General features: G+C 48.1%; 1 protein-coding gene across 1 annotated transcript in view; it reads left to right on the top strand.

Annotated features, from left to right (window-relative positions):
- Positions 1-18,888, top strand: part of LOC146863603 (uncharacterized) — a 286,828-nt gene that overhangs the window by 116,778 nt on the left and 151,162 nt on the right. The window contains exon 4 of the mRNA XM_085627624.1: positions 4,542-4,903. Within this exon, the coding sequence (XP_085483750.1) occupies positions 4,542-4,903 (362 nt within the window). The remainder of the gene's footprint in view (positions 1-4,541; positions 4,904-18,888) is intronic.

Raw genomic sequence — 18,888 nt, 5'->3', positions numbered from 1 at the left:
TAAGTCCCTGGCTAGGCCCTACCGCCTACACTCCTGGTGGATTCTTCCAGCTCTGCTTCACCCCAATGGCCAACTCACCACAAAAGTTTCCCTCCCTCTCTTAAGTAGCCCTAGGTCAGGTGACCTCTAGCCAAGGCGGCAAAAGAAAAACCACACCTCCCTTCTAGAAGGTTCCAGCACATTCCAGGAGCTTCCCCACTCTACCTATGGGACAAAAAGGCGGGCTGGAGTCGCAACATTGTTGTGGGGTTCCAGCCAGCTCCTGGCAGCTAGGGTGCTACTATGAAAGACCACTCTGCAGTAGCAGGGGCCTGTGGCAGCCATCTTGGGAGAAGGGAGCACCTGCACCTTAACACTGATTGGCAATGAAAAGGCGCCCGGAGACCTAGTCCAACATAAAAATGAGGGTGGAAAAAATGAGGCACGATACAAAAATGGAAGGGGAGACCACCCTAGGGCTGACAGGTCCAACAGTGGGTTTGTGCTTGGTTTGGCTTTTCCTATCATGCCAGCGCCTCTTGTCCTCCTCCATAGACCTCCATGACACTCCGACTGCATTCATATTTGTAATTTTGACGTTCAGTGGGTGGTAGTGTTCTGTCACCTCCATGACACTGATCTGGTTTTCCTGCGGACTGCACCCGTCTTTCTCTTCCTCTTCTCCTTGGCCTTTCATGACCCCGAGGTTCCTTGCTGGTGGTCTCTTGGGCTTGTGGGGTTCGCGTTGACCTCTGCACTGGGTCGGGGTGCATCCATGTTGCTATGCAGTTTCTTTTGTTTTTGGTGTATTTTTCTTGTTCTGCTTTTATTGTGCATTTTTCGGCATGACGCGTGGGAATTGCAGGCCTGTCTCTGGTTTTCGCAGATTTTTGTATCGCGCTTGGCCTCATCGCAGCTTTTTTTGCGATCGTGTTTCGCATTTTTGCGGCGTCATGTTGGTTTTAACGCGGTCATTTGACTCGTTATTGTGAGCCTATTGCATGGTGCCGCCGGGTTGAGAATGCCACGTTAATTAACACGGTGTTATTTTCCCACGATGGACTGCGATATGCAAAGTTGCGTCAAGCTAATTTTGCGATGATTATCACACGTTTTTGAGAATATCCCCCATATTGTACATAAATCATGGACCAAAACAACATGAATTAGAAATACTGTACATCCTATGCAAATCCTGAGGCGCTATTCATTATCCTGACAATGCAACAAAAACAACATTTACTATAATATCAGGACATGAAATGCAGTAGACTAAAAAATAAACACCTGAATCAGAGGTACTATGCCTATAAGGGAATTGCTTGGATAGCACGTGTTATCAGTGTCAAGGCAGGCATAAAACGACATCTATCACTAATACTGCACATATGGAACAATTACCCCAATGCCCTGATAGTGCAATAATCAACACAATATGTATCCAAGAGGGTAGTAATTACTTAGGTTGTGTAGTCCCTCAAACTATGAAGCAAACCTTTACATTGGAACACATAAGGCATCACAGATGCGATAACACACACATTGCCATCGCAAGGGGACCTGTGCGCCTTCTAGGCTGCATATTGTAGACCTTTGTGCGTTGTCGAGTGATTAGCTTTATAGCCTAAGCCGCACTCATCTTAGACTCTTTATGGCAGTCCCTACTGTGGGGCTGCAGTGCGTGCTAGGTGTTGTAGGGCAGCTACCAGTGAATCTCCCAAAACGTGGTGAAAAATTGGGGCCTCCTGCAAGCCCTTACCTCAGATTGAGAATTCTCAAAGATAGGGGTTAGAGACCGCCGCCAACGCTCCTCTTGCAATGTGGTGCAGCTGCCATAGAGCCCCTGTACTTACAATCAAAATGTCTTTGATGTAAAAATAACTTCAAAAGAAACCTTACAAGTACAACACACCCTTTCAACCCCAGCCCTGGCTCCAGACATCAGTAGGGAGTAAGCGAGCCCTTTGTGTGAGGGTAATACATATCCTATACAAATGTAAGTGTGCCCGGCCTCCCTCTCGCCCAGCCCAGGAAGGCAATTCGGTATGCAGATGCTACTCTGTTACCACCAACCCGTCCTGTGTTGCTGTTGTCTAGAAAGTATGCACAAAGTGTAGCTGTCTCTCTGCCCTAGAAGTGGATTGGAGTCAGGCTGCAAAGCAGAAAGAGTTATAAGCACAGAGAAATGCTCACTTTCTAAAAGTGGCCTTTGTAGAATAGTAATAAAAGATCTACCTACAACAGGAGGCATGATTTTTCACTACCATTCTAAACATTCCAAAAATGGCAGTGCTACTCCTTTCAAATCAGGAATTACCACTTAAACATATGTAAGGGGATTTCCAATGTTATCCTATGGAAGAAGCACGCCTTACAGAAGTGAGAAACAAAATAGGCTGTCACTACCAGGGCATGCCACACAATAAAGGCACAAGTCCTGCCTTTTACCTATACTTCACCCTGCCCATAAGGCTACCTACGGTCTACCTTAGGGGTGACCTATATGTAGCAAAAGAGGAGTTTCAGGCTTGGCAAATACTTTCACATGCCAAGTAAAAGTGGCAGTAAACTGCGCGCGCAGGCCCTGCAGTGGCAGGTCTGAGACACGTTTGAAAGGCAACTTCTATGGGTGGCGCAAGCAGGGCTGCAGGCCCACTAGTAACATTTAATTTATGGGTTCTTGGTATATGTTTTACCACTGTACAGGATACTTACAGTAAATTAAATATGCCAAACAAGTGTAAACCAATCATACCATGTTTTAGGGGTGAGAACACATCCACTTTAGCACTGATTAGCAGAGGTAAAGTGCTCAGAAACCTAAAGCCAACAAAAAAGGGTCAGAAAAATTGGAGGAGAAGGCAAAAAGTTTGGGGCTATGTCTAACACTCAGGATACAGGCTGCAGGCACCAATTGTTAGGATCATAAAATGCCAGCTTTCTAAAAGTTGTATTTTCCTAATTGTGGCTTAAAATCCGACTTTATAATTAAAAGGGGTTGTAAATTACAATTTTTAGAAACCAAATGTGATATTCCTTCCTACTCCCAAATTGAAAGTTATCACTTATTAAATGCAATAGGGTAACCCAATGTTATGCTATTGGGGAGGCAGGCCTTTCAATATTGAATAACAAATGTAAGAGTGTTTCACTACCAGGACACTTAAAACTTAAATGTACATGCCCAACGTTTTAAATTCACTGCACCCTGTGCTGTGGGCTGTTTAGGGCCTACCCTAGGTGTGACATAAATGTACTAAAAAGGAAGCTTTAGGCTTGGAAAAAGGTGTATTTTACCAGGTTAAAATGGCAGTAAACTGAGTGCTGAGTCAATACCAATCCGAGCCTTCACCTCTCCATGGTGCAGCCACTTCTATTGAGCGAAGGAATGCTTCCTTCTCAAGAAGGCATGGTGACAAGAGGTGTGGTACAGCAGCTGGGGCGACTGATTCCAGAGTGCAGGGTTCATGGTTCGATCGCCAGAGGCAGCTCAGATCAGCACCATGTGACTCTGGGCAATAGCTCACTTAATCTCCCCGAGGGCCCTCAGCACCTTGAGACCCCTAGGGGTGAGTAGTTCGCACTTTACACATACCGGATTTAGATTTAGATTTATGGTTTGGAGACTGTACACCTATAGTTGTTAGTACTTCACTCTCAATGTGCCCATTCCATTCTTGGCCTCTTTGTTATAATCAAAATTATATGCAGATGCAGGTCAGCATCATGAGACACTATGGGACTGATTCATACGTTGGATAAAGGGTACTCCATCACGGTGCAAGGGTGCCTGTGGTAGGACTGTTTTTGTGGAGGAAGCGGCACGTTCCTGCACACAAACAATCCTACAAGGCATTTTCCTCTTTTTATGTGTGCTGCAGAATGCAGCCCACATGGAAAGCGCAAAAAAGAGAAGAAAGAAGGATATTTCTCCTTGCTACGCCTCATGTCAGGAGGCATAGCATTTTGACGCATTCCCAGGTTTACAGGCTCTGGTAAGTCTGGGAAAGTGTCAGAATGCATGGGTGCTATGTGGGAAATCCCACCGCAACGCCCATGGAATACCTCCCAGCGCAGAGTAAGGCAACGCATCAATTTGCGCTTTGTCTTGTTACTTATGATATATGATGCCACTCTTTGTGGCTTTGGTGACTTCATAAATCAAAACGAGAGCCCTGCATCACGCATGTACCACTTTACGTGGCGCAGAAGTGATACAGGGCTCTCATAAATAAGCCCCTCAGAATACAATGATTTCTTAAATGAAATCCCAAAAATGTATCGATGTTGTTCCTCAGGGAAGCAGAAATCAGGCAATGTTTACACAGCAGTCTGCATGTATTCACTTCATAAGGCATGAACCTTTTATTCCTCAAGAGGTGTAAGCGCCGTAGCCAGCAGTGTGGTCCTCACAGGAAAACTCACAACCATGCACTGATCACAGCATCATTCAGTGGTAATGAATGTCTCTGTCAGTAAATGCTACAGGTTGGCCTTTTTGTTTACCTGCTGACTGCAATGAGACTCTTGGCTTATATGTTTTTATCTCACACCATTTTAAGTGAAACAGGAAGAAGACCGGATGGCAAAGGAACGCGAGGAGGCAGAGAGGCAGCATCGAGAAGAAGAGGAGAGAAGGCAGCGAGAAGAACAACAGAAGAGAGAAGAAGAACAAAGGCAGAGAGCGGAGGCAGAGCGGAAGCAGCAGGAGGAAGAGAAGCGACAACATGAACGTCTGGAAAGGGAGAAAAGGATTGCTGAAGAAATGGAGAAAGAAAGCAAATCCCTGGAGGAAAAGTTGACAAAAACATCAGAAAAATTAAAACAAATGAGCCACCAGCGAGGACGAACCAATGCACAAGAGCGATCCCACATCATGCAGTACGCCGTGGAAGATGATGCTAGTGGCATTGAAACGCATGAGGTACAGTACACCCTACACATCATCCCAAACCTATCATTCTTTGTTTGAATCTGTTCATTGGTCTTTTTTGTTTTTTGTCTTAAACACATTTCAGAACTCAGGTATGACAATACATGTGCAACTTACAGTGTTATCCAACGAAAGAGCGCATCTGTTTCAATCAAACGGTGCAAGACGACATCTGCCGCGCATGTCCATAACTGTTTTCTAAGTCATAAACAAGTGCAGCAGAGCTAAGATTTCGATTCAGTATTCATAGCAAAGGGAGGATTCAACAGTACTCACTTAAAGAAAAGAGTTGACTTATTAACAATCTGGGGGCCGATTACGGTGCGCCTCCGACTGCTCGGACTGTAGGTCAGAGCCTTCTGAGCGGCATCGTAATGGGCTCCTTGGTTTACTTTCTGACAGCCTAATCAAGATATAGGCGGTCGGAAAGTAAACCGGCCCTGGCTGGCTTTCAACGGGTTCGGAGAGCCGGTCGGATTCGAACTAGTCAAATTCCGACTAGTAATCTCAAGAGCGGGCCTTTCCGCCCTTGAGATTACAATGCACGAATTCCAACATGGTTTCCATTCCGGCCTGTCCGACATGCAAACCATGTCAGAAAGCGTGTTTGGGGGCCCCCAGCAGTGCCCCCTTTGGTGCACGGCCTCCAGCTGCAAGCCTATGGGGCACCTATGTTGCCATCTTGTTAATCCCTGCACTTTGTGACAGGCATCTTGAGGTGCCTGCCACGGGGCGCAGGGATGAACCGCACCTCCCATTTCACTGTGGGAGCATGCATTACAGACGGTTTACGGCCATAATGCATTGTCCCATGGGGAAATGTAGGAATGCAACCAAACATTATCTGGTTGCATCCTAATGAGGCGGGTGGGACCGCCAACTGGAATTTTTCTTCAGCAGTACCCCTGCGCGTCAGTAGGTGGCGTTGGTTGACTCCGCGTTCGTCGTTGGCTTCATGGTCGCCAGAATGATGTTGCGGTGTCTACCTAGACGCCGCCCCTGCGCGCTGACGTCAGTTCTTTATTTTTTAGCGCCAGCTAGCACAGATTCGGAGAGAGCGGTATTTAGAGTCACATTTTGACTCTCTTTTTGCAACTTTGTGTCGACATTTTATCGAGTTGTTCGACTCTTGATGCAAGGACGAGATGTCCCGTCCTCAAACCGACTTGAAGGCTTGCGACTTCTGTTGCAAATTCATGTCGGTTACGGACCCGCACCTCGTGTTTCTTTGGTGTTTGGAGCGCGACCATGACCCGAAGTCGTGCCCCGACTGCCAGGCCATGAACCCGTAGTCTTTGTGGGAGCGGTCCCGAAAGCTTCTCGAGGCCTGGCAGTCCACTCTGTGCCATTCGAGGTCCTGGCTGAGAGGGAGGTCGTGGGACCGGTCGCAGAGCCATCATCACCACTCCTTGTCGAAGTCTTCGTCTTCGGGTATGTTGAAGCATAAGAAGAAGGCGAAGAAGCATCGTCGCTGTTCGCGTTCTCCCCGTCCGTCGGCCGACGCGATGCAGGAAGTGGAAGGTAGTCATCTGACTGCGCCCACGGAGCCTGTTGGGTCGACTCCGGCATTCCCTCCCTACCCGGGAGCCGGAGCGACCCCTGCCCAACTTCGTAGCTTTTACGAAGCACTCCATTCCATCTTAGGGCAGCCGATCCACCGGCGTGCCTTTGTGCCCTGCGGATTTGGCTGGGAGCTCTAGGCCTTCGATGCATGCGGCTTCGGCGAATCATGTGGCAACACCTCTGACACCAGTTGTGTCCCCAGCAGACATCGACCCCAGCCTCCCCCTTAATGTGGACACGGACCCCCGGCACCGACCGGTACTTTTGTACCATGGTTCTCCACTGGTCTTCCCTATTGCCCTGAGTGGATACCAGAGGATGGTGAGGAGGACTGGAAGGGGTCCGTGGACCCATTGGCAGACCAGTTGGAGGAACCCGACCGGAGAAAGGAGTTGGGTGAGGCCAGTGGTCTGGACACCTCCCCAGACCTTGGCATGCTTTCTCCCCCTACCGTGGCTATGGGGGAGGGTGCATCTTGCACAGGCGTGTTGCGTAGGGCGGCTGAAGCCTAAAACCTTGAGCTTCCTATGGTGGCGGTCAGGACTAACCTCGTGACCGAGGTGCTTCAGCCGGCAGCAGCCCCTTCGGAGCCCCCTGCTGCCGTTCAATGAGGCCCTTACAGACACCCTTTTGGTCCTAGCCCAACACAGAGGATCCTGTGGACAGGATGATTGTCCGACCCCATTTTCCTCTCTCAACACGCCACCCCTGAGAGCTTTGTGGTCCAAGCCTCGACCTCCAAGGGCGCATTCCCTACTGCACCACCTGATAGGGAATCTAAGAAGCTGGACCTCTTTGGGAAGATGTGGCAGCTTAGGTCTGTGGTCGGTGAACACTGCATGTCTCTTGGGCCGTTACTCCCACTCGGTGTGGGACTCTGGCATGCAGGTGCTGCCACAGTGCCCAGAGGTGGCCCAGCCCCTGCTCTCCCGCGCAGTTGCCAAAGGCAGAGATGCAATGAAGTTTGACATAAGATGTGGGCTGGACACCGCTGACTCATTAGGAAGGACTACTGCAACGTCAGTAGCCCTGAGATACTATGCCTGGTTGATGTCTACTGGCTTTTCGGGTAATGGCCGAACAGCACTTTTGGGCATGCCCTTTGATGGCCGTCGCTTGTTTGGCAACAAGGCAGACAACACACCTAAGTGCTTTAAGGACTCCAGGACTACAGCCAGATCCTTGGGCCTAGCTTCCACCTCCCGCCCAACACAGTCTGCTTTTCTCCCCTTTCGTGGCTATGGAAGTGGTGCCCCGCCAGCGAGTCTGGGATGTTCGGGCTATGATTCCGATCTTTCAGCCTCTATCCTGGGTTTCGGTCAGAATGACCCCGAGGCTACTGGGCCTCATGGCCTCCTGCATGCTGCTGGTAGTCTATGCCAGGTGGCATATGCAGGCTCTGCAGTGGGACCTGAAGTACCAGTGGGCACAGCATCAGGGCAATCATTCTGATTGCGTCCAGATCTGGGAGGGCACTGCACACCAATTGCAGTGGTGGCTAATGAACCAGGATTGGGTCAATGGCAGGTCTCTCTCCCTTCCCCAACCAGAGGTCACAGTGGTGACCGATGCATCACTCCTGGGATGGGATGGCCGCATGAGAGAGGTGGAGATTAGAGGCATCTGGTCTCCGGCGGAGTCCGGGCTCCACATCAACCTTCTGGAGCTTCAGGCGATCCGTCTTGCACTGAAGGCCTTCTTTCCTTCTGTCAAAGGGAGAGTAGTGCAGGTGTTCACAGACAAAACCATCGCCATGTGGTACTGCAACAAACAGGGTGGGGTGGGGTTATGGACCCTATATCAGGAGGCACTTCGTCTCTGGAAGTGGCTGGAACATCAGGGCATGTCCCTGGTGGTTCAACACCTGGCAGGTTCACTGAACGCCAGGGCGGATGAACTCTGCCGCAGGTGCATGATGGATCACGAATGGCGTCTTCACCCGTGGTGGTGCAAGGTTTCTTTCAGCTGTGGGGAGACCTTGGTTAGATCTGTTTGCCACCAAAGAGAATGCGCAATGTAAGCAATTCTGCATGTTTGAATTCCCAAGGCAGCACTCGCTAGGTGACGCTTTTCATCGCGAGTGGAGTTGCGGTCTTCTATGTGCCTTTCTGCCTATACCACTTCTGCCCAGAGTGCTGAAGAAGATCAAGCGCAACCTCTTCCCCAGTCATTCTTGTTGCCCCGGACTGGGCACGAAGAGTCTGGTATCCCGAGCTCTTGCACATGGCCATCGATCCTCCAATCAGACTGCTCCTTTGGGAGGATCTTCTGTTGCAGCAGCGGGGGACAGTCCTCCACCCAAACCTGTCCAGCCTCCACCTCCTTGCGTGGAAATTGAGCGGTGACAGTTGACAGCTTTCGACCTTCCTCCCGAAGTCTGTAATGTCATCTTGGCAGCCAGGCGTTACTCCACCAAAACGGAATACGCCTGTAGATGGAACAAATTTGTGGTCTGGTGTGCAGCAAAGGCTGTGGATGCCCTTTCTGCACCCCTTTCAGAGGTTCTCCTCTTCATTCTTTCTTTGGCCCAGCAGGGCTCTGCTCTGGGCACTTAAAAAAGGCTATCTTTCTGCCATTTCGGCCTTTCTTCAGTTTTCTGATCAGCCTTCTCTTTTCAAGTCCCCTATTGTAAATAACTTCCTTAAGGACATTACTCACTTGTTCCCTCCAATTACTTTTGAAATGCCCCAGTGGGACTTGAACTTGGTTCTCACCTACCTCATGTGCACTCCTATCGAGCCGCTGCATAACTGTCCTCTCAGACTTTTGACTCTTAAAACTGCCTTTTTGGTGGCCATCACCTCTGCTTGCAGGGTGAGTGAGCTTCAGGCTCTTTCTTCCAAGCCTTTTTTCCTGGCTGTTCATCTGGGCAAAGCTGTCCTTTGCACTAGGCCTTCTTTCTTTCCCAAAGTGATTACCTCTTTCCACATTGGTCGAACCATCACTTTACCCACCTTCTCCCTGCCCGCATCCTTCTAAAGAGGAGGAGAGGCTCCACCATCTGGATCCAAAATGTGCGCTTTCATTCTATTTGGATCGCACAAAACAATTCCGGATGGATTACTAGCTCTTTGTTGGCTATGTGGCCTCCAAGAAAGGTCGGGTTGTGCAAAAATTAACCATCTCTTGATGGGTCGTTCTTTGACACAAAATCTGCTATTCCTTGGCGAAAAAGGAACCTCCAGTGGGCCTGCGTGCCCATTCCATCAGGGCGATGGCCGCTACTACTGCTTTGAGACGTGGAGTCCCCCTTCATGACATCTGCCAGGCAACTACGTGGGCTTCATTGCACATGTTTACCAAACACTACTGCCTGGACAGCCAAATCCGGAGAGATGGCTTCTTTGGCCGTTCAGTTCTCCAGGACATTCTGGTGTGATCTTGGTTCGCAGACCCACCTCCGGGGTTGGTATTGCTGGGGTATCTATTCGAAGGTGAGGAATTCATAACTAATTGTCTCTTTCAGATGAACAAGTTACTTACCTTCGGTAACGATATATCTGTAAGAGACATAGATAAGTTATGGATTCCTCACAGTCCCACCCATCCTCCCCGTTCTGCGAACTGACTTCTAGGGTAAGGGACTTCCCTTCAGGTCCCTAGTTTTGTGCACCAGTGGTCAGTGTCTTGCATGGCTCTGCGCCTCTGACGTGGAACGTCGTGTGAAGAACTGATGTCAACGCACAGAGGCAGCGTCTAAGAAGACACGGCGATGTCATTTCAGCGACCACGACACCAATGACGAATGTGGAGTCGACCGACACCACCTACTGACGCAAAGGGGTGCTGCTGAAGAAAAATTCTGATGCCTGGGGGTAATTCTAAGGTGAGGGATATGTCACTAATCTATGTCTGTTGCAGATATATTGTTACCGGAGGTAAGTAACTTGTTCTTTACCCACACATTCCTCACATGAAAAGCACTGACTGTGTGGCAGAAAAGTTTTAAGGCAGAATAAGAATAACAATGGGCTTTACAAGTATCTAAACTGACACTAAGGGGCTGATTACGATTTCGGGCGGAAACTTTCTGCCCGACACCGACTAGGAATCGGGACAGACCGACTTGCTGGCCGTGCTCCGCCCACCCAATTACAATGTGAGCGAACACTGTTCGGTCAGATTCCTATTGTTTTCAATGGGAGCTTGTGTTCCACCTGCCAACCGTCCGTATTACAGGCTCCTATGGGGAAATGGGGTGTGTGTAGATAAACCAGCACCCTGTCACGGGCCCTCCATGATACCTGCCACACAGTGCAGGGTTTTACAGGGAAGTTTCTTAGGTACTCCCTCGGTCTCCAACCGCAGGCCGCAGGATGAAAGGGGCCCTGCGATGGGCCCCCAAAGCCACTTTCCAACAGCATTTCGTGTCAGACAGGCCGATACGGAAAGGCTGTTGGAAATTGACATTGTAATCCTGAGGTCAGAAAAGCTGTCCATAGGGGTGTACAATGCGGTTCCAACCGACACAAATCCTCCAAGGGCTGATCAAAACCGATTCGGAATGACTGCACAGTTTACCTTTGACTGTGAACACCGTAATCGGTCGAGCGGATTGTTAACCAACCGAGTCGTTCAAAATGGCTCTGACGCGGCCGAGGAGTATCCGACTGTCGGGAGGAGGCTTTCTGCCCGACAACGTAATCGGCCCCTAAGAGAGGAAAACTTAATTATCTCTCATTAATGAGTAAGGAATTATGCACTAAGAAGTACAAGTTGTGTGTTGTGCTAAATTAACGGAGCCATGCTCATTGCTAGTCAGGGCGTCAGGTATTTTGTTACTCTCTGTAGCTGGGGCAGCTGTAGTTGACAATTATCTATTTTTAATTCCAATGGCCCTGCTCTTCTCCAAATGCCTCTCTCTTTCTACCCTGACTCCAAAAAGACAGGTGAATAATAAATAGGATACTACATCACACACCTCACGAATGAAATGCAGATGTTATTATTCTGTCTGCTGTAAGTAGACGATGCGGAAAATGATGCACTAAACTACAGGGAAAGGAACGGACTCCATGGACTGTATTTGGCACGTTTGTCACAGCGTATTCCATACATCAAATCATGCATTTACTCCCACTTTACTCCTTGGCCTTACCCACCACCACATATTATCTCCAACAAATGAATTAGCTGGGCAGTAAGGAAAGGAAACTTGACTTACTGTACTGCAGGGTATGGTGGAGGGAATAGGAGGGTAGAGTACAGATTTTGATATAGATTAGGGGGGTCACTACACTGGTCATCGATTTGTCTTCTTTGGCTTATTCAGTCATGGCCCTAGTCAATGGAAGTCGAAAGGGAAAAATCTGAACAGGCGTCAAATAATAAATCTGGTATGGGAAACCATGACAATTTTAAATCACTTCACATGGCTGTGAAATCAAATGTGACACATGCCAAGAATGGATTTTTTAGTTTTCTGGTAGGCTGGGATGGAAGGACTTACGGAAAAAGTAAAAGGAGTCAAGTACTAAGAGGTGACTGAGTGGGCGAAGGGAAACCCACCTTGTGTGTTCGGTTTGCATTGCATTGACAATGTTGTAAATGCCGCATCAACTGAAGCAGACACACAGCCAACACTGCATTCATGAATTGAACCGTACTGCCCTTCGGTCATGGATGGCAAAATGCCCAGGGCGGGGAGGGGTGTGATGAATGATGAGTGGGATACATCTGGCTCACTTAACAAATACAGTGAGTCAAGGGAGTAGAACAAAAATAAAAAAATACCCCCCACTTTGAACCATATCTTTGATGACCCTACATAAACAAAGTAAGCAAAGTAGGTGAACAGCATGCCCCTCCCTATGAGAAGAGCTGCCTTGCTTATCCATCCAAGCAAACCAAATATTCATTCATCCTTTCATCCTAATTCACCCATAGCCACCATGATTTACTTTCTTACGTCCAGATTTTCACCAAAATTCCCAATCCATTATCCATCCATTCAGTATCCACCCTTTCTTCCAACCATCTAGGCTTTCACCTCTCCATCCCTTTACCCACCCACACACGTTTTCGCCCACCCACCCTTTTACTCACATACCATTTTCGTTTCTTTTAAATTTCCATTCTCTCAATTTTCCCTCAAGCCATCAACGCTCATTATGTGAGTTACAGATAGAAGAGGCTATAATAACTCAATCACCACTACAGCTGGTAAAGCTGGTGGGTTTATGGTCACATGTGGACGATGCATAGGTACTAGTTAATGAGTATAACAGTAATTATCAATAAGCAAGCAATTATGTAATTTACCTGTGCCGCTTCTCCCCTTTCAACTGACTCTCTTCCTGCAATGGCACCTGAGCCGGCATCAATGGTGGTCTGTGTGGCTATATTAAACATTATACATATTTTAGATGCCGGATACTCCACCACTTATTAAAGAAAATACTACCACAATACATCACTACAGAAGAGTTAGCACTGCAGTATCTTCTAACTACAATTTCACTCTGGGCATTTGGTTGGTTGACAATGTTAGACAAGCCAGGGATGAAGTGAACCCCAAAGACTTTTTATAATAGAGGGGCAGAGCTATAGCAAATGATGATCATGATGATTCAATCATTAAAGCACAAAGAAGGGGTGTAATATCAGTCAATATGAGAAAAATGGTGTTGGTTGGCAAATGCAGTGAGACCTCATACTTTTTTCCAGCCGTGCTGCACTGTCATGGAAACTTCTGGTATACTGTATAAATGAATTAAACAGCGCACAACATAGGGTGGGTGTCCATGACCCCTCTCTTGTGAACTCAACTGTAACAGCATGAGCAGGAAAAAGAAAGACTTCTCCAGAGACATACATAGTGAATATTATAATACAAGGTTACTTGGACCTGCAACCTTCGAGGTAGACCATAGAGTACCAAAATTGTGTTCTTAGTCTTACAGTACCCCAAGATATATAGGAGAGAAGGAACGATTATTACCAACAATACAGAAAATAAGTGGACTGGAGGCCAGAAAAAGTCAGCTACCAAAAAAGAAAAACATGTAACATAAAGGAAACAAAGATAATGCAGGGATTAAAGGAATTAAACAAATATTGAATTGGGGAGTTAGAAAAAAAGGAGATAGTGGGCTGGGAAAAAAGAGCTAATCCATTGTGCTGTGCACGAATGGGTTACCATCCCGTCCTCGTCACCATGTGAAAGCAAGACTGCAGGTAAGTGTGCTAGGGCAACTTTATTCCGCGCCAGCAACACCCGCCTCCAGGCAGCAACTCGCGCCCTGGAACCCAACATCAACATACCGATGAACCAAGATTTAACTCTAAACCCACAACAATCTTAAAACCCAACATTATGGAAGTAATTATCATAAATAATGGGACTGACTAGGCTCAGCAGATCCCTCATCAGTGGACCAGGCGTTCTGCGCCTCTTCCCCAGCTCTTCCTTGACCCGTCTCCTCAACGTCCCTCTTCTTGCTATTGGGTGCTGATGGAAGAAGAAACAAAAATGAGTAAAAAAAAAAGATTAGTACTTCATTTAATCTTCACAAAGTGATTGACAGACCAACACAGTCGCATTGTACTTTTCTAAAACAAATCGTCTATAGTACTAGTTCCGAGTATATCAACTATCGCTGAGTTGCCCATACTAATCCTAAAATCCCTATTTCAAACTTGCTTAACACAAACTACATTTGGAACTAATGCATTGCAGTGAGTGATCTTTGACTCTATTCCCATTTCCAACCACCTTGATGGAAAAACTCGGTCTCCCTTTTTGCAATGCATAGATACACACTAGACATCACTGTGAAATAACTTGGAACTGTGCTAGCTTCAGAAGCAAAGTCACAGAGTGAAGACAAAGAGCTACTCACTGATATCACTGATTCACTATAGTGACAGGAGGACAGTCTGCAATGGTTTCTTGATAAATCAGCCAAAGTGAGCACCAATGATGAGTACGATGAGGTAGCGCTGAGCACTTGCCTAGCAGAAACTAGAAACGGATTCACATAATAATAATATTCTAACTTAAACTACACATAACTTACCTCTGAGTGTGAGCAGCATGCTATTCGGAAAACAAATGTTAACATCGTAGAAACACAACTGAATTAATATTCACCGAGCCCCGGAATTTCAACGCCTCGCAGGTTCTGCTCCCGGGTAAAGTATATCCGCCCAGCAGTGCTTCAGCTGCTGGATGGTGCACTGAGCCTGGCTGGTGCCCCGCACGCACCAACGCACTCTCCCCCAGCGAAGCCGACGGTCTCGCAGAGGGGTATTCCCTGCCAGGCCTGCACCAGCTGCCATCATGGAGTGGAGGTGGCGCTGCACAAAAAAAAAGTACGCCCAGGGCTGCAGGGTAAGCAACCCGCTGCCATGACAATGGGTGGGGTAGAGAAAGTTTGCGAAAGGAACACAAGAAGGAAGAAAAGGAAAGAAGAAATAAGGAAGAGTGAGGAAAAATAAACAAAATACAAAAAGTCATGAAAAACACTCAAAAAATTACAAAAAAACGTAAAATACACAAAGACACCACTAACATAATAAATGAAAATGAGGGGTAGATAAGTTTGATAGAGGGAGGATAAAACTGATTAAAGAGGGCCCAGCACCATAAACAGAGTAGAAAAACAAGATGGCAGCACCCATGCGAACTGAATGGTGCAGTTTGCGTGCGATTTGAACGCAAGAACACACTGCGCATTGGTAAGTTACTTAATTGCTTGCAATGCAAACAGGTGTGCCAGCAAACTATGCCCACTAGCAGAACTCTGCGTATCGCAGCGGAGATTTTTTTGCAACTCTGCAGAGTCCTGCGTAGCGCAACTCTGTGAACTCCGCCCATGTCTAGTCAAATCGTCCCACTTTCTCTCTAGCGCACCGATTAACAAGTCATAGAGAAAGAAGTTGTCAGGTGGCAGTCCGTTGTCCTCTGTCAAGGATTCAAGTCGAATGAGAGTTTAGTTGCGGTGCAAGTCCCCCAGGGTATGAAGGCCTGCTGCATGCCAGGGGGTCAACTCTGCTGTTGAGGTGACACAATTTCCTCTAGGCATGCCCGATAAGGTCAGTGCTGGGGTGTATGGGATCGTCGATCTCATAATAAAAACACTCCAGTGATAGCAGCAGTGCGCAACCCGCAGGAGAGTGGATGTCGCTACTTTTGAACAAGCATGGAACAAGTGAAGGATAGTAGGTAAGATCATGGCAGTGTCAGTTGTCGGGTGGCCCGCCGGCCATCTACCCACCCATTGGAGTTGAGATTCTAGATAGTAGTGCTCAAAGTTTGGGACTGCTAGTCTGCCGTTCTCTGCAGGCAAATACATTTTGAAAGTGCCACCCTGCAGAGAGAGTTATGCCAGATAAACACCCTTGTCAAAAACTTAGGGATCAGAAGAAGAGTCGTTGAATGTAGAGGGGAATGTTGGTGAAGTTGGTAAGTGGCGAGGCAACAACACCATTTTTAGGAGGGCTATGCGTCCTGCCACCGATAATGGCAGTGAGTTCCAGAAGTTTGTCTGCGCCCTTAGCCATGTCCCTGCACGACACAGGTTAGCATCAAAAAGCTCCACATGTGAGTGATACACTTGAAGGCCTAAATACAGGAACATAGTGGGTTACCAGGATATCCTAACTCCGGCTGAAGGCAGGCCCTGTGTTGTGGGTATCAATGTAAAGAGGCAGGTTTTGGCCCAGGTGACCCTAAGGAGAAGTTGGTAAAATGGTTAGGCGTCAGGCCACTGCGGGGGATCGAGTTTATATCTTTAAGATACAGGAGTAAGTTGGCGGACAGTGAAATTGAGTGGAGCCTGTCCCTCCTCGCATTGGGAATGTTCGAGTGGCTCTATTGCCAAAGAAAAGAGCAAAGGAGTGAGCGTTACAGCCCTGGCGGGTGCCCCTGTTTATCTGGAGTGGATCAGAAATGAGGGTGTCTGTTTTAAGCCTGGCCAGTGGCAGGGTGTATAATAGTTTCATCAGTTTGACATAGTGGCTCTCAAGGCCATAGCGTGGCACTGTCTCAAAAAGGAACACCCATTACAGCAAATCAAAGGCTTCTTCCAGGTCCAGTACCAGGCAACCAGCGTAGGGCTACTGGTGAGGAGCATATCACAGTATTCAGAAGAATCTCTGTAAGTTGAGGGAGGTGCTGCGTGTCAGTACGAAACCGTTTTTGGCCGAGTGAACCAGTGCCGGTACCAAGGGTGCCGCGATTGCGAGTATCTTGGCCAGCACTTTGTAATCTGTATTCAGCAGTACCAATGGCATATATGAGCCTAATGCAGTAGGATCTCTGTCCAGCTTAGGGAGGGAGGTGAGTAGAGCTTCCCGAGTGGTGGCGGGGAGACATAATTTATAAGAAGCCTCAATGTAGGAAAGTAGGATCTTTCTGGCATAGTTACCCCCACTTTTTGGCTGGTGTCAGTGTGTTTTGACTGTAGTACACGGGGATCCTGCTAATCAGGACCCCAGTGCCTATGCTTTCTCCCTTAAAATCATTGGTAAGTACGTTGCACACCCCACAATTGGTATACTTGTGTACCCCTGTAAGTCCCTAGTATATGGTTGTTAGAGATGAAGGTCTCTAATTGGCAATGGTTTGCACCATTGTCCAAGTAGGAACCCTTGATTCAAGTCAAGGTAAGGGAGTTACGCCCTTAGACAACCGATGCTCACTGCCATGGTAGCTTGGCACGAGCAAACAGGCTTATCTCAGAGGCAGTGTGTAAAGCATTTTTGCACACATACAATAAACCCTAAACCCTGAAACACCACCCCAGCATGACCCTCTACACTGCCCAAACACCACTGCACTGCCCAAAACCCTGAAACACCACCAACAGCACGACCACAAACAATGCCCGAACACCACTGCACTGCCCTAAACCCTGAAACACCACTCCCAGCATTACCCCCTACACTGCCCGAACAAAACACTTCCCCCTACACTACACAAACACCACTGCACTACCCTAAACCCTAAAACACTACCCCCAGCATGACCCCCTACACTAACCGAACACCACTGCACTACCCTAAACCCTAAAACACTACCCCCGTCAGTACCCCAATACACTACCCAAGCACCACTGCACTACCCTAAACCCTAACACACTACCCCCTACACTACCCAAACACCACTGCTCTACCCTAAAGCCTAAAACACTGCCCCCAGCATGACCCCCTACACTACCCAAACACCACTGCACTACACTAATCCCTAAAACAATCCCCCCAGCGCGACCCCCTACCCTACACTACACAAACATCACTGCACTACCCAAAACACTCCCTACGCTACCCAAATACTACTGCACTATCCTAAACCCTAAAACACTACCCCCAGCATAACCCCCTACACTACCCGAACACCACTGCACTACACTAAACTCTAAAACACTACCCCCAGCATGACCCACTACACTACCCAAACACCACTGCACTACCCTAAACCCTAAATCTACCCCAGCACAACCCCCTCCACTACCCAAACACCACTGCACAACCCTAAACCCTAAAACACTACACCCAGCACGACCCCTACCCTACCCGAACACCACTGCACTACCCTAAACCATCATACACTACCCCCAGCACGACCCCCTACACCCCCTAAACACCACTGCACTACCATAAACCCTAAAACACCACCCCAGCATGACCCCCTACACTGCGCAAACACCACTGCACTTCCATGAACCCTAAAACACCACCCCCAGCATGACCCCATACACTGCCTGAACATCACTGCCCTAAACCCTAAAACACTACCCCCAGCACGACCCCCTACACTGCCCGAACACCACTGCACAGCTGTAAACCCTAAAACACTACCCCTAGCACGACCCCCTACACTGCCGGAACACCACTGCACTACCCTAAACCCTAAAAACTACCCCCAGCCCGACCCCCTACACTACACAAACACCACTGCACTACCCTAAACCCTAAAACACTTCCCCACAGCTACACAAACAGCACTGCACTACCCTAAACCCTAAAACACTACCCCCAGCATGACCCCCTACACTACGCAAACATCACTGCACTACCCTAAACCCTAAAACACTACCCCCAGCATGACCCACTACACTACCCAAACACCACTGCACTACCCTAAACCCTAAATCTACCCCAGCACGACCCCCTCCACTACCCAAACACCACTGCACAACCCTAAACCCTAAAACACTACACCCAGCACGACCCCCTACACTACCCGAACACCACTGCACTGTACTAAACCCTAAAACACTGCCCCAGCACGACCCCCTACACTACCCAAACACCACTGCACTACCCTAAACCCCAAATCTACCCTCAACACGACCCCCTACACTACCCAAAAACCACTGCACTACCCTAAACCATAAAACACTACCCCCAGAACGACCCCTACCCTACCCGAACACCACTGCACTACCCTAAACTCTAAAACACTAACC

Source organism: Triturus cristatus, chromosome 2_1 (assembly GCF_964204655.1).
Source record: "Triturus cristatus chromosome 2_1, aTriCri1.1, whole genome shotgun sequence".
Taxonomy (NCBI): domain Eukaryota; kingdom Metazoa; phylum Chordata; class Amphibia; order Caudata; family Salamandridae; genus Triturus; species Triturus cristatus.
The sequence above is the reverse complement of the archived record's forward strand: the minus strand, read 5'-3'. Positions and strand labels throughout refer to the sequence as shown.